Source organism: Petaurus breviceps, unplaced genomic scaffold (genome assembly GCF_028583685.1).
Source record: "Petaurus breviceps papuanus isolate PSGF00001 unplaced genomic scaffold, PetGlider_PUasm1.0 188, whole genome shotgun sequence".
Lineage (NCBI taxonomy): Eukaryota > Metazoa > Chordata > Mammalia > Diprotodontia > Petauridae > Petaurus > Petaurus breviceps.
In genome coordinates, this window is record NW_027185804.1 from 7348188 (window position 1) to 7362271 (window position 14084).

The following is a 14084-nucleotide window of genomic DNA, read 5'->3' on the forward strand; positions in this document are numbered from 1 at the left end:
TAGTAAAATTATACTTATTTAGAAAGGAAAGCTAAATATATGGCTAATCCTTAGTTCAATTTTACTTTAAATTTATTGTTATTATAAGTAGTACCCTTTCACTTAAATTGATTAGGAAAGGATGTGAAATACATTTTTATTTTAAAAAAGTGTGGTTTAGGGGCGGCCAGGTAGCACAGTGAGTAAGAGCACCGGTTCCAGTGTCTGGATGACCTGGGGATCAAATCCGGGCTCTGATACTTAGCACCACACCCAGAAATAACTGGCCGTGTAACTTTGAGCAAGTTACTTAACCCCAATTGCTTAAAAAAAAAATGTGGTTTGAAAGCACAAATTTGTATTTCCAAGTAAAATATAATGTACAAAAAAGGAAGCAGTGATTTCTGGAATAGGACTAATAATATCTTAAGGGTTTATGTTATTCATTGACTACATTTAAACATATGTTTCTAGTATTTATTGAACACCTAAGTATCTAGTTCTATGGTGCTGAGGGCCACACAAAAGTCAAATAATACCTTGTATATCTTGTATCCTCAATGGGATTATAAACTTCTTCAATGGGATACAAGCTACAGATGAAAAATAACAGGAAAAAAATGTATGTGATTAATTTACCAGAGTGTGGGATACAAACAATAAAGAGATCGTTGTAATCAAAGGTAGCTGATCTCAATTCTTGCTGGTAGCCTGTGAAATAAATATTCCTAGTGTGTATGGGGGATAAGGATCCTTTGCATGGTACCCTCACATAGAATTCAGGCCCAATACAGATTTTATTTTATAGCCTTTAGCCAGAGTGTGTTTGCACCTGAACCTTCAGATCACCTGTAAGGGTGTTAATTTTGAGGCTTCTTTGCCCAGTGGGTGGTTATGGTTGAGTGTAAGATTGGTATCTTGCACAGATTGACTTTCACCTATGAAATTGACAGATTACCAGGCCTGCCAATCCAGTGCTGTTCTCTAGTCCTTCCCTCAAAATAGTCCAGGTCACTGTTTAAGTAGGGTAAAAGGCAAAATTTCTACAGTTAATTTTAGTCTGCAGATTACCCATCAGTGGATGCCAGGATGTGTTAGTAGGAAGTTAGGAACCACTATTTTAGAGTAAGTTGTTGAGGGGAGACCTGTGCCTATTTAGCACTGATTTATAAGTAGAAGAGAATATTTGGGCATTTTACAAACTATTTGAAACTCTTTGATTAATTAAACTTTGACATTTAGCCATTTCAGCTAGCTCAAGTACTAAAAATCTATTGACTATAGCTATGTATTTTTTTTTAAAGACCTTCGGAGCTGTTTGCTTTTTGGTAGAAGGTAATTCCAAATAGTCCACAACAAGCAATCTAAACCATTTTCTCCACTTTCCCACTAAAATAATATCATTCTTAGTTTTTATGAAACCATTTTTCATGTTCTCTTTTATCTTAGATTTATTGGAATTTGGTAAAACCATCTTATTATTTTGACTTTGGACATATGCATAGTTGAACTTTATGTTGATAAGTAAGATAGCTTGGCTAAGTCTTGTGGTTTTACCAGTTAGTTATCCTTCTTGTTTGCCTTCTTAGTAGATATTCTTTTAGCTCTGTAGACTTTTAACAGTGGAGCGATATGGAGGATACTTGCTTTTGGAGAAGGGAAAAATAGCCTGTTTCTAAGTGGAATTCTCTGAAGGTAGTATCCTCCATTGATCCACAGATGATAATGGTGGTGGTGGCAGTATGGTGGTGGTATGGTGGTGGTGGTGGTGGTGGTGGTGATAGTGACAGTGATAGTTCATTGGTAATTGGAAATCACAGCTATGAAGCAGTATGTAAGCAGGTTTACACACATGCGCTAATAGGGCTTGCGGAAGGGAACCTAAAACTTATTAGACTTTGCTAGTATCTCCTGAGGGAAATTGCAGCAGGCGAAACTACCCAAGATAGGGGTTCTAAGGAGGATACTACCTTCAAAGAACTCTAGTTAGAGGTAAGTGATTTCCCATTATTTTATGAAGTTTGAAACTAGAATTTAGTGTTTTGAATCAGCATGAGTTATCATTACATAGTGTCTAAAGTTAGGGTTATATCACTGCTTGCCATTGTGTACTTTTCCAGCATTATACACATTTAAGAATGCAATTTCTTAAATGTAGATTAAATAAACTTTGAAGCATATATATCTAAATCAAGTTAAATTCAATCTTTGTGGATTCAACAGACTAAATTCAACAACCATTAAGTGTTTATTATGTGCAAGGCTGTCCACTAAAATCTTTTGTTTCATCACTGCCTAGAGGTAATCCTGTGTTCTTAAAAGCCAGGCCAATTTATCACAAACTGACACATTTGACCAAGCTGGAAAGACTTTTAAGTATGATCCCAATGATGGCTGTCTGTTTGCCCAAGAATCAGCATAGTAAAGTGAGAGAAAAGCAGTTACTCTTGAAGAATATCTGCTGAGTTATAAAACATTTGTGATCTTTGTCAGTGGAGTGACTATCCACATCACTTGAATTATGAATCTTTAAAGTAATAAAGTCTTTTTAGGCACTGTGGTAGACAGTGGGGATTCAGATGTAAAAATAAAAGTCCTTGTTCTTAAGGAGCTTACATTTTACTATTCAATAACCAGATTGCTCTATATAATTGTAAAAAAACAAATTATACAGTAAAGTAAGATTTTTTCATCCCTAAATTAACTTGTGTTCCTTTATATTTTCTACATTTTTTTTTCAATGGAGAATTGGTCCATTCTCTGAATATAGTGGTACGTTTACATGTGATGATTAAATGATTGATTCATTTGGTTAGACAGTAGTATCGATGAGGCTATGGTTTCAAAGTATTCCTCCCTGACAAAGAACTTTGCTTAAAGGAAAACTTTGTTCTATAAATATATCACCAGGCTTAACTAGTCTCCTTGTAAAAGCATGCATTTTTACTGCGAGTCATTGAAGGTCAAAGAAGAGAGTAGATGTCTCAGCACAAAGCCATGTGGAAACTCTCCCTGGAAGATAAAATCTGTGCCTTTGAATACTGTCCTTCTTTACCTCTTTTTTTTCTTAATTCCTCATTCCCTCAAAAACTCAACTGAAATACCATATTCTGCATGCTACTGGTGCCTCTCCCCAAAAATAAGATTGTATTTATTTTTATATAACTATGTGTGTACATGTTATCTTTTATAAAATATAAGCTCCTTGATGGCAGGAACTGTTTTATTTTTTCTTTCTGTCCATAGTAGATAGTACAGTGCTTAATACATAATTGGTACTTAATAAATTTGCTGATTGGTTAATTAATTAGATAACATTCAAAGATAACCTGTTATAACAATATGACTTTTTAAAAAATTACTTTATCTAAAACTATAGTTTGTTATGAATCTTGCTTCTTTTTTTATTGGAAAAATTATCCATTATCTATCTAGATTTGTTGCTATTATTTTTTTTGTCAAAATAAAATGATAATTCAAGTATGTTGAATAAGAAATGTAATAAAACATTTACCTACACACTGAATAACAATATATATCTAGGACAGTAATATTCAGAGAGGATCTCATGCCTTGGACAAATCACTTACTACCTGTGTTTGTGTCCTTTTTTCCTGTACAATAGGGATAGCCAATGTTCTCTTTTCTGTGGATGGGAAAATATGGAGATTCTAACTTTACATTTCTCCCCTAACCTCTGACTGGGCTTTGAGAATACCCAGTTCCAAAAAGGTACTGGTATTCTTGGCTCATTATACAAACATTATGAGGGGAAAAAAGCTTTAAAGTACAATGCTACCTTTTCTGCCCAAAGAGAGGAAAGTGATCAAAAATAGTGATATCTATCAATGTAAAACTTTGTCAGAAGCTTGATTTCTGTGAATTTTATAAGCACAACTATAAATACAGAAAGTTGAAGAAATCAGAAGAAAGCAATCATTACTCTAGGCCTTTGGTAAGCAGTGAAATCCTTAATGATAATAGTGAAACATTGTTCATAATATTTCATTCAGTATTTGACAGTCCATAGGGACATCACTTTTATTTTAATGCATAAAATATATTCTGGTATGGTCCTTTGTTGACTTGCACATCACACTAAGTCTACATAAATTTACATTACCACTTTTGTCCATCATTTACATCATTTATTTGTTGGTTGGATGAATGAATGAATATTAACTTTTACTATACTTTGTAATGTGACTAGCTTCTAAATGGTTTTACTTGTTTCCAGAGGTTTCTGGTTTAAAATTAATCTAGTAATATTTGTTGGAGAATATGTAGTATAGAAAACTAGATAATTTATAGAAGTTGAATGAGTGCCTCTAGGAGATTTTATGATAGCCTAAAATAGTATGAACTACCATTACCATTACTAGTCATTATAACTTTTACTTTCTCAATGATATTTATTGTTTATCATAGCTAAGAAAATACTTAGGCAAGATTTGAAGAATCTAGTGGGCAAATAACTTGTATTTCATACAAGTTAAGTACCTCTGTAGTCAACTTTTAGTGTATCAGGTTTGCTGTTGAACAGTCTTCACATGCAAAAGGTTTTTAGAAGAAACAGAAGTGTTTTGCATATTCAGATTTTTATTACTCTGTTTCAAAGCAGTAATGTAGCACCTTGTGCAGTTGATAAATAGCTGTCAAAGGTCAACAGCTCCTTTTTTTTTCCCCAAAGCTCCTTCTTATTTGTAAATTATCTGGGAAGTATCCTCTTTAAGTGGTAATTAATTTTGCTTCTTTCGATAGTCTTTTATATAGAATTCGGCATTCTTTTCAAACTTGAAAAATGCTTTAGGGGAAATAATTTGAAAAAAGTCTCTTGTGACTATTAGAGCTCTTGATTGTGGGGAAAAAGCAGGGGCGGTAAAAAAAAAAAAAAGACAAAACAAAAAAACCTGCAAACATGTGTTTTGTTATTTGTTCTTAGTGCTTCCCTGTGTTCTGAGAAAGAAATGGAGGGAGAAGGGATGAATTTGGAGGCCTTTTGAATACCTTCTCATATCCTTGATCTCTTCCCAAAGTGGGATCCATCAAACAACAACATTTAGATAGTAATCTTATAAGCTGTGTGCCAGCCATTTTGCAATTGGTGAGTCTATTCTGCCAGACCACACCCCCTTTTATTCTGCTTTTGAGGAACAACTTTTTTCATATCAAGAGAAATTACTTTGAAGATAACATGTTTGTATTAGTGACCCAATTTTCATTAAATTGTTATCTTACTAATATGCATTTTGTCCATTGGTATTTCTGGTTTAAGAGTACTGGGGAACAGATGACTTCAGATGGACTTTGAGATTAAAGTATTTATTAAGTTCTTACTAGCTCTGCCAGGTAGAAATTATTAAGCCAAGCTCACTTTTTGCATTAAATGGGCTCATTTAGAAAACTGGAAAAATTATTAGTGTTGAGAATTAACTCAAAAGTGGTCTGCTTTTTTCTTCAGGATGAAAAATTAAGAAAAGAAAACCTGTTATTTCTGTTGACTGAGAAGCAGTCTAGTAATAAGTTTTAAATAATGGAAGTTTTAAAATATCTAACATGCGTTGAGAATAGGACAAAACTGATATTGTTTCAGTTTTTACTAGTATATGTGGTTATGGACAAAAAAAGGGCTGGATTTAGTACTGAAAGTCTATCATGGATATTTCATTGCATAGGTAATATACATCATTAAGAAGTATTTATCCAAGAAGAATGAGGATGGGAGTGTGTGTGTGTATGTGTATCTGTCCGTCTGTATACACATATACATACATACATGCAGATATGTATAAAATATAGCCAAACACCTTCCTTTCTTCTGGATTTATTGTGTATAAGATGAAATACTGAGTTAGTGTTTCAGAGAGAGAGATATAACCTTTTTAAAATCGAAGGAATGAGGACTGCAGTTGGTAAGTTAGCAAAATACCACATTGTGTAATGAGTTATACAAAAATTGATTCCAGAGAAATTACTAAATGTGATGTGCAAAATAACAGGGACATTTTTTAAAAATAGGAAAGCAGATGAGACCTTGTGGACATGTCTGATGCTGAATGAAATATGATAACTAGCTCAGTATATGACCACTTATCTCTAGGTAGAAAAGTTCTCCTTTCTTACTATTTCCTAATACTTTTTCTTTGTGCCTCTCAGGTTTCTAAGTTTCTGGCCATCCTACTTTCAAAAATCTTTAGTAATTGTGATGTCTGTTCAGGCCCTAGTCATTAACATATTTGTTTAAAGTAACAACTGTAAAAGAAAATATTTCTTTCACTAGGAAGAAGCATTACATGCATTTATACAGCCAGAGATCCTGGATGGCCCCAATCAGTACTTTTGTGAGCGGTGTAAGAAGAAGTGTGATGCACGGAAGGTAAACACTGCTTGTTCAGTTTGATCATATAGATAACTTGAAACAACATTCAATATTCAACAGTGGTTTCTTTTTAGGGCCTTCGTTTTTTGCATTTCCCTTATCTGCTGACCCTGCAGTTGAAAAGGTTTGACTTTGATTACACCACCATGCACAGGATTAAATTAAATGACCGGATGACTTTCCCAGAAGAGCTAGATATGAGTACATTTATTGATGTTGAAGATGAGGTAAATATAATTTTTTTTGCAATATTCTCTTTTAAATTTGACATGTCTTTTAAATTCCTCTCTATTTGTGAGCAGCCTAGGCATTAGAGTATGACGCTTACTGTCACAGAACTTAATCCCTTGATGGACTCTTTGCTCCCCCTAGTTTTTTTTTTTAGATGCTAAGGTCTATAGAGAATATTTAACTTTATGAGAGGTTTCTCTGCCCACCCTAAATTGTGAACACTTTGCTGTTTAAATTAAATTAATATGTTTTTTGGAAATAAAATAAGCTCTAACAGTTTGGAGTTCATTGGTTAGAGAGTAGGACATTGGTGAATGAAATGAATGAATGAGCATTTGTTAAGTTGCTATTATGGTACCAGGCACTGTGCTAAGTGCTGGGTATCCAAATACAAAAAATATCTATCTAGACTTTGCCCTCAAGGAGTTCCCAGTTTGGTAGCTACTGAACTATCCAGGGTAAAGTTAGGAGGCTCACCAGATATGTGGGGGGCAGAGTTGTCAAACACACAGTGTACATTGTGACCTTCAGCATTCCCAAGTATGGCCCAAACCAGATTAAATCCTTATGGATACTTTAGTGGCCCCCATTTCTAGTCAAAACAGTGTGTGTCCCCCACCCCACCACCACTGGGGGGACTAGTGTGTTTAAGGTACCTTGTTCTTCTTTGCTGTTGTCTCAGTCTTACTTGGGCCTGATCGGGGGTGTCCAAAGGATTCCTTCCTGGATTTTTAGCCTTTGACTGAATTAGGACAGATTTGTTGAGAGCAAGAACATATTGTTTGCTTCACTGCTTTAAAATGCAGAGTTCTTCAGAACTTCTTAGATTTTTCTATTTGCTATTCTCCTGTTTCCTTTTATGGTGCTCCTGGCTTTCTCATGAAATGAATTAAAAATTTGAGAACCTACTTCTATTCTGGTGAAATGATTGCTTTTTTATTACCAGAGATTTTTTTTTTATTATAAATGTTGGTTAGTTGATTTGGCATTCCCTGTAAGGACTTGATTTAAGGAAATATAAGTTCATATATTTGCAAATGCAAGGCAGCTTCTCTTGAGTGCAAAGAGACTATTTTCTGGAACAGAAAATTATACTTCATCTTGGCTCAAATATGACTTAAAATAGGCAGATGGTCATATTTCAGTGGATTTCATTAAGGGGAATGTTCCCTGCATCACCTCAGACTGCACTCCATCATGGCATTCTTACCCCATGCAGCAAGCATGCTTGTGTGGGCTCTTCCATAGCCTCTACCTCACATGCCAAGAGCCCTTCTCTGGGCCATACTACTCATGGAGGTATACCTGAGCTGCCCTCTGCCATCCTGCACTCCCACTGTGTGATTTGACAGTTTTCCTTTCCAATCTTATGCTTCCTCGTTCTCCCTTACACTGCATTGTTAGGGTAGATCATCCCTTGGAATGTGTTGATGTCTGTTGGCTCCATGGCAGTCTCTCTGTTAACTACAAGTTGAGCATCTCAGAATGTATTGTGTTCCAAGATTCACATGGAATGGAAGAATTTTTATGTTGGAAATATGATTCTTTATGACAAGAAGCAACTTGGGATGATAAAGGATCGCACAGTTCCCCAAATACATTTTATCCTACCATTTTCTTCAATTCTGGACCCAACTCATCCCTCTATAGGGCTTGTCCCAAATATATGTACTTATGTACCTACCACCTCAGTTGACTGACCATCCAAACTGCAATGTCAAATAGCATTTTTCATATATGCATTGTTAGAATAATTGTGGGTCTCCTTAAGGAGGCACTGTGATGTCAGCACAATAATATCTGTAAACAGAATGATCTGAAGTATCTTACCAGCTGTAAGGAATTCTTCCATTTAGACATGGAGCAAGAAATACTCCATGAAAGTGCAGAATATGCTTTTATCGAGCATCTGTTTCCCAGTTTTATAGTTGTCAAACAGAATCATCTCTGTGGTTGCATTTATCAAGAAACACTGTATGATCTTAACATATATAAGTACTTAGAGGAGAGCCTTTAAGGCTGTATTTTGTTGTGCCAAGCCAAATGCTTTTTCTTAGCCCACAATAAATAGGCAGTGAGATTTAATGAGATATATAAAATGTATTGTGAAACTTAAAGCACTATACATGTATCAGTTGTAAACTAGATAGGGTCTGCTGTAGATAATAGTTTATGTAAACCTACCTGTTCCCTTCTCATATTTTCATCAAAAATAACTGATACAAAATGTAGCCTGTACTCAGAAAAAATTTAAAGATGAGAAAGTAGGTATATGGATTGTCCTTGATTCTTTCGGGGTCTTAATATGTAGTGTGATTTTTTTCCCCCATTCTTCTAATATCTTCTCTCCTTGAGATACATTGTAAAGTGGTCCCTTGATGTTTTCAAGATTATGTCATCTTCAGCATGAATTTTTCTTTGTACTTGGTCTGATACACTCTTCTCAAACCTATTCCAGGGGAACTAAAGGGACCTGTTTTTCTTAGTTGGTTTTGTTTTGTTTTGTTTTTTCATATTGACCATAGTGGCTATTTCCCCATACTATGGTAGACTCCTTCACTTAAAGGATGGCTGAATGTTATAGTAAATTTTTAAAAGCAGGGAAGAAATTTCAAGCCTACCTTCATTTTCTGTGAAAAACAAAACATTCTGTATGGCCTGTTCAGAAATGGACACAAGGGAAATTGACAGGCAGAGCTTTTGAGCTGACAGTCTCCAGAAGCTGGAGAGTCAGCCATCTCACACCAGCTGTTGATATTTCCCTTTGATCTCCCCCAAGCCTCTCAGAAACAACTAGAACATTCTCTAAGTCCTTACATGAAGTTACTTCAGCTAGATTAGTACGTATTGTTGACAATCCCTGCACAGTAACAGTTGGAAAAGTATCAGCTTTAGGATTGATCACAGAACTTGAATTTAAGGCACAGCTTTGCCACATATCACCTGTGTACACTTGGGCCTCACTTTATCTACCCAATGATATTTGGACTCATTATGTTCAAAGTTGCTTCCAGCCCTAAAGCCGTGATCCTATGACTTGTCTCTCTAGGTGCCATTTCTACTTCTTCATTGTAGTTCTTAAGAACCTGACATTCTAAAGCCCAAATGGGATTTTTCCTCTGCCATTGATGAGGAAAACAGGTTATTATCAGAACAGACATGTTCATTACCTTTTAGAGAGTTCTTGGAATGTTGTAATTCATTTGAGTCTCGCATTAATATTTATGTAGACCTTTTTTCAATTCCACTATTTTATGAGGGAATACTTACTGTAAACATTCACCATTACTGAAGAATTGTTTAAATGTCTTTGATTCATTGGTTCTGATCTCTAAGTAGCAGAGAGGTAATGTTTGCCAGCTGAGGTGATGTGGGGGCTTTTTTTAAAAAGCCTTGTCTGTTTGGCATCTGTTGCCTTTTGGTTAAACTTTTTGCAGCCAGTAGTGATACAGCAATTGTCTTTTTCCCATTCCTATCGATAACTTCTTTGAATAGTTCAGAGTTCTTCCAGTTGTTTAGTGTCTTTTCATCTTTAGCTTTTCTCTTGATTTTGGTGTTAATTTCAACCCTTTCAACTAGTCAGCAGCATGATTGCATATATCATCTCATTTGTAGATTGAGTCTCTTTTATAAAATTGGGGTTTTAATGGCAAGGCTTTCTCTTTTTAAAAAACTAAAACTCCATTTTGTTAAATTTGGCATTATCTGAATTGAAATACTCGTTTTAAAATTTTATTCTGTTAATTTTTTCAAATGGATGTATTTGTATTGTATGTATTATCACTTCATGTGGCTCATAAATTTTAAGAAGACTTTTATTTGTTATGAAGAAGTCTCCTCAGACTGAGAGTTGTACCGACAGTGGAGCTGAAAATGAAGGCAGTTGTCACAGTGATCAGATGAGCAACGATTTCTCAAATGATGATGGGGTCGATGAAGGAATCTGCCTTGAAAGTAATAGTGGAACTGAAAAGATTACAAAACCTGGTCTTGAAAAGGTACCTTTTTCTCTGTGATATTAAATTGAAAGTTCAGTCTCTGAAACTAATTATTGGAGCTGCTGAGCATGGTGGTGCATGCCTATAATCCCTACCACCAGGGCAGCTGAGCCTTGTGGATAGCTTGAGCCTCAGGATTTTTGAGCAATAGTTAGGACAGAGTCAATCTGATGTCTCCTCCATATCTAGCACCAATATGGACACCCCCTGGGAGGAGGGGTTACTACCAAGCTAAGGAGAGGCAAATTGAGCCAAGTTAGAAATGGAGCCAAGCCAAAACCTCTGTGCACATTAATAGTAGGAAGGCCACTGCACTTCATAGTAAGATAAAGAGACTCATTCTCAAAAAAAAAAAAAGTTTGAATCTGTCATAAATGATATAATTAAACCTTCTTTAAGAGAGCACCTTTTCCATTGATGTAGTCACACACAAATACTAAGAAGATATAGCTATTTTAAGGCTTCAGTTAGGAGAATCAGATCTACTTTAGGTAACATTTTACAAAATAGCCCCAATAATACATTCGACTAGATTGAACTATTGAATGGAGGTATCCAGATAAAATAACTTTGCCAAGAGACAGTAATATTGACAGACTTAAGATCATCACCCTGGAGAGGATGCCTCGAGTCAGATTAAGTAAATTTTTTTTAATCCAATAGAGCTTTGCGAGTAATTACTGTGAAAGGGATGATTTTGTAATACTTGGACAGTGACTTGTACACTGTGTTTAGCTTTATAATACCCTGTCTAGTTTTGTGAGGGCAAATAAGTAGGGGAAATCATGCCAATAACAATAATTCACAGCTGCACAAAAAGGTTATTTTAGCCATTTTAAATGCTACAGCTCCTTTAAATCTTCAAACACATGTGCAGGGTTCTGTATTCAGGGCTGAGGACACCAAGAGGAAAACACCCAGACTTATTACCCTGAATGAACTGTTAGTCTAATGGGGTAAAAGCTCATACATCTTAAATTAATGCAAGTCTCTTCTGGGCCTTTGAGCATACCATTTCTTTGATGCTTCTTATGCCTTTTTGATCATTCCTCGGGTCTCTTCGATGGACCATCATCCAGATCTCATCGATTAATTGTGGGTGACCTTATCAGCTCCCATAGATTTATTTGTCATTTCTATGCAGATGACTCCTTAAGATATACATGTCTTTTGTTTATTTTTCTCATTCTTTTTAAAAAATTTGATTTCCAGATTCTCACCCCTCCCCTACCCATTGAGAAGGCAAGCAATATAATGTCAGTTATGCCTGAGAAGTCATGCAAAGCATATTTTCATATTAGCCATGTTGAGAGAGTAAAAAAAAAAAGTATGCTTTGATATCTGTTCTGTCTCTGGAGATAAATAGCATTTTTCATCATGGGTCTTTTGGAATTGTTTTGAATCATTGTAAAAGTCTTCCCAGGTTTTTCTGAAGCCATTCTACTTTATCATTTCTTACAGCACAATCATATTCCTCACAATAATATACCACAACTTGTTTAGCAGTTAACTAGTTGATGTGTATCCCTTCAGTTTCTAATTTTTTCCATCACAAAAAGAGCCGCTATGGGTATTTTTGTACAAATAGGTCCTTTTCCCTTTTCTTTGATCTTTTTGGGATACAGACCTAATAGTGGTATTGCTGGGTCAAAGGGCATGTACAGTTTTAGAGCTCTTTGGGCATAGTTTCAAATTGTTCTCCAGAATTGTTGGACCAGTTCACAGCTCCAGCAATAGTACTTTAGTAAGCGTATTTTTCCACATTCACTCTAGCATTTTTCATTTCCCTATTCTTTCTTGTTAACCAGTCTGATAGGTGTGAAGTGGTATTACCTAAGAGTGGTTTTAATTTACATTTCTCTAATCAGTAGTGACTTAGCACATTTTTTCATGTGACTACTGGTAGCTTTGATTTCTTCTCAACACTACTTATTCATACCTTTGACCGTTTAACAGCTGGAGAATGGCTCTTATTTTTATAATATTTGGGTCAGTTCCCTATATATTTGAAAAATGAGAAAGTTGGTATAAATTTTTCCCCCAGATTCCTGCTTTCCTTCTAATTTTTAGCCCATTGGTTTTGTTTGTGCAAAGCCTTTTTAATTTAATGTAATTAAAAGTATCCTTTTTACTTCCCATTTCTCTCTCGTTTGGTCATAAACTTTTCCTTTACCCAGTAGATCTGACAGGTAAAATTTCTCATATTCCACTGATCTGCTTATGATTCTCATTTTGACTTTATCTTGTGAAATATTGATCTGCCTAGTTTCTGCCAAACTGCTGTCCAGTTTTCCTGGCAGATTTTGTTAAATAGTGAGCTCTCCCACAAAGCTTGGACCTTTGCATTTATCACACCCTAGATTTTATATGTATTGGTCTCTTCCTGATTTCCAGTCTCACAGTGCCACCTGTCTATTACACATTTTGAGTTAGATGTCTTATAGGCATATCAGCTTCAGTGTATCTAAAACAGCATTCATTCTTTCCCCAAAAACCAAGCCTTCTACTGAATTTCCCTTTTCTATTGACGAAACTAACATTGTTCTGTCCACCTAGGTTTCCAACCTCAGATCTGTCCTGAACTTCTCACTCTTACTCATCCCATGTACATAGCCAGTCAACTGCCAAAAATCATCATTTTTACTGGACCTGCAGTCAAGAAGACCTCTATTTGAATCTAGCCTCAAATACATGTCTCAGTTTTCTCACTTGTATTAGGGATTATAATAGCACCTACCTCCCTGGGGTCTTATGAGGATCAAATGAGATAATGTTATAAAGAAGTAAGCTCATGTCTGCGACTGGTTCTCAAATAGGTGCTTAAATCCTTGCTTCCTCCTTATCTCTAGACTTAGATAGTTACCAAACTAGTTCAATCCCTCATTAGCTTTTGCCTAAGCTGTTATAACATTCTCCTGCTTGGTCCCCCTGCTTTAGGCTCTTTCCTCTCTAATTTATCTATACCTCTAGCTACAAAAGTGATTTTTCTAAAGTACAAATCTGTGCCATTCACTTGCTCATCAAACTCCAATGACTCCCTGTTAAGAACATTTCTCATTGTTATTTGTAGCCCTTCGTGACCTGACTCCTTGCTACCTATGGTTGATACACCTGACAGGACCTGCCTTCCTAAGGGGGGAGAAAGACACAAAGCAACAATAACAACAACAACAAAGCAGCATTTTTCCCCTGGAACATTGTCTAAATGTCTCCTTTGCCCTCATCATACATTTCTTTGTGTTATGTTTAGCTGTGACTTTGTCATAGCTTTCTGAGTATAATGTAAACACCTTGAAGGCAAGAACTGTCATTTTTAATCTCAGTGTCCAGAGTGCCTAGTAGAATACCGTGCACATAGGAAACATATAGTATTTCTAATAGAATTGAACAAAATTTATCTCTCCAAACCTATTTCTACTAATTTTCTGTTGCTGCTGCTAAGAATACCATTGTTCTTATCATACCAGCTCAAACCTTCTCTCAACTTTGACTCTTCT

At 35.6% G+C, this 14084-nt stretch overlaps 1 protein-coding gene across 4 annotated transcripts in view; it reads left to right on the forward strand.

The window, feature by feature from the left end:
* The window catches only part of USP47 (ubiquitin specific peptidase 47), a 109605-nt gene that overhangs the window by 63993 nt on the left and 31528 nt on the right, over positions 1–14084 (forward strand). For 3 of the 4 annotated variants that reach the window (XM_069091228.1, XM_069091226.1, XM_069091227.1), the window contains 3 exons: positions 6260–6355; positions 6433–6585; positions 10420–10587. In XM_069091228.1, the coding sequence (XP_068947329.1) occupies positions 6260–6355; positions 6433–6585; positions 10420–10587 (417 nt within the window). The remainder of the gene's footprint in view (positions 1–6259; positions 6356–6432; positions 6586–10419; positions 10588–14084) is intronic. The other variant, XM_069091229.1, reaches the window with a different exon arrangement.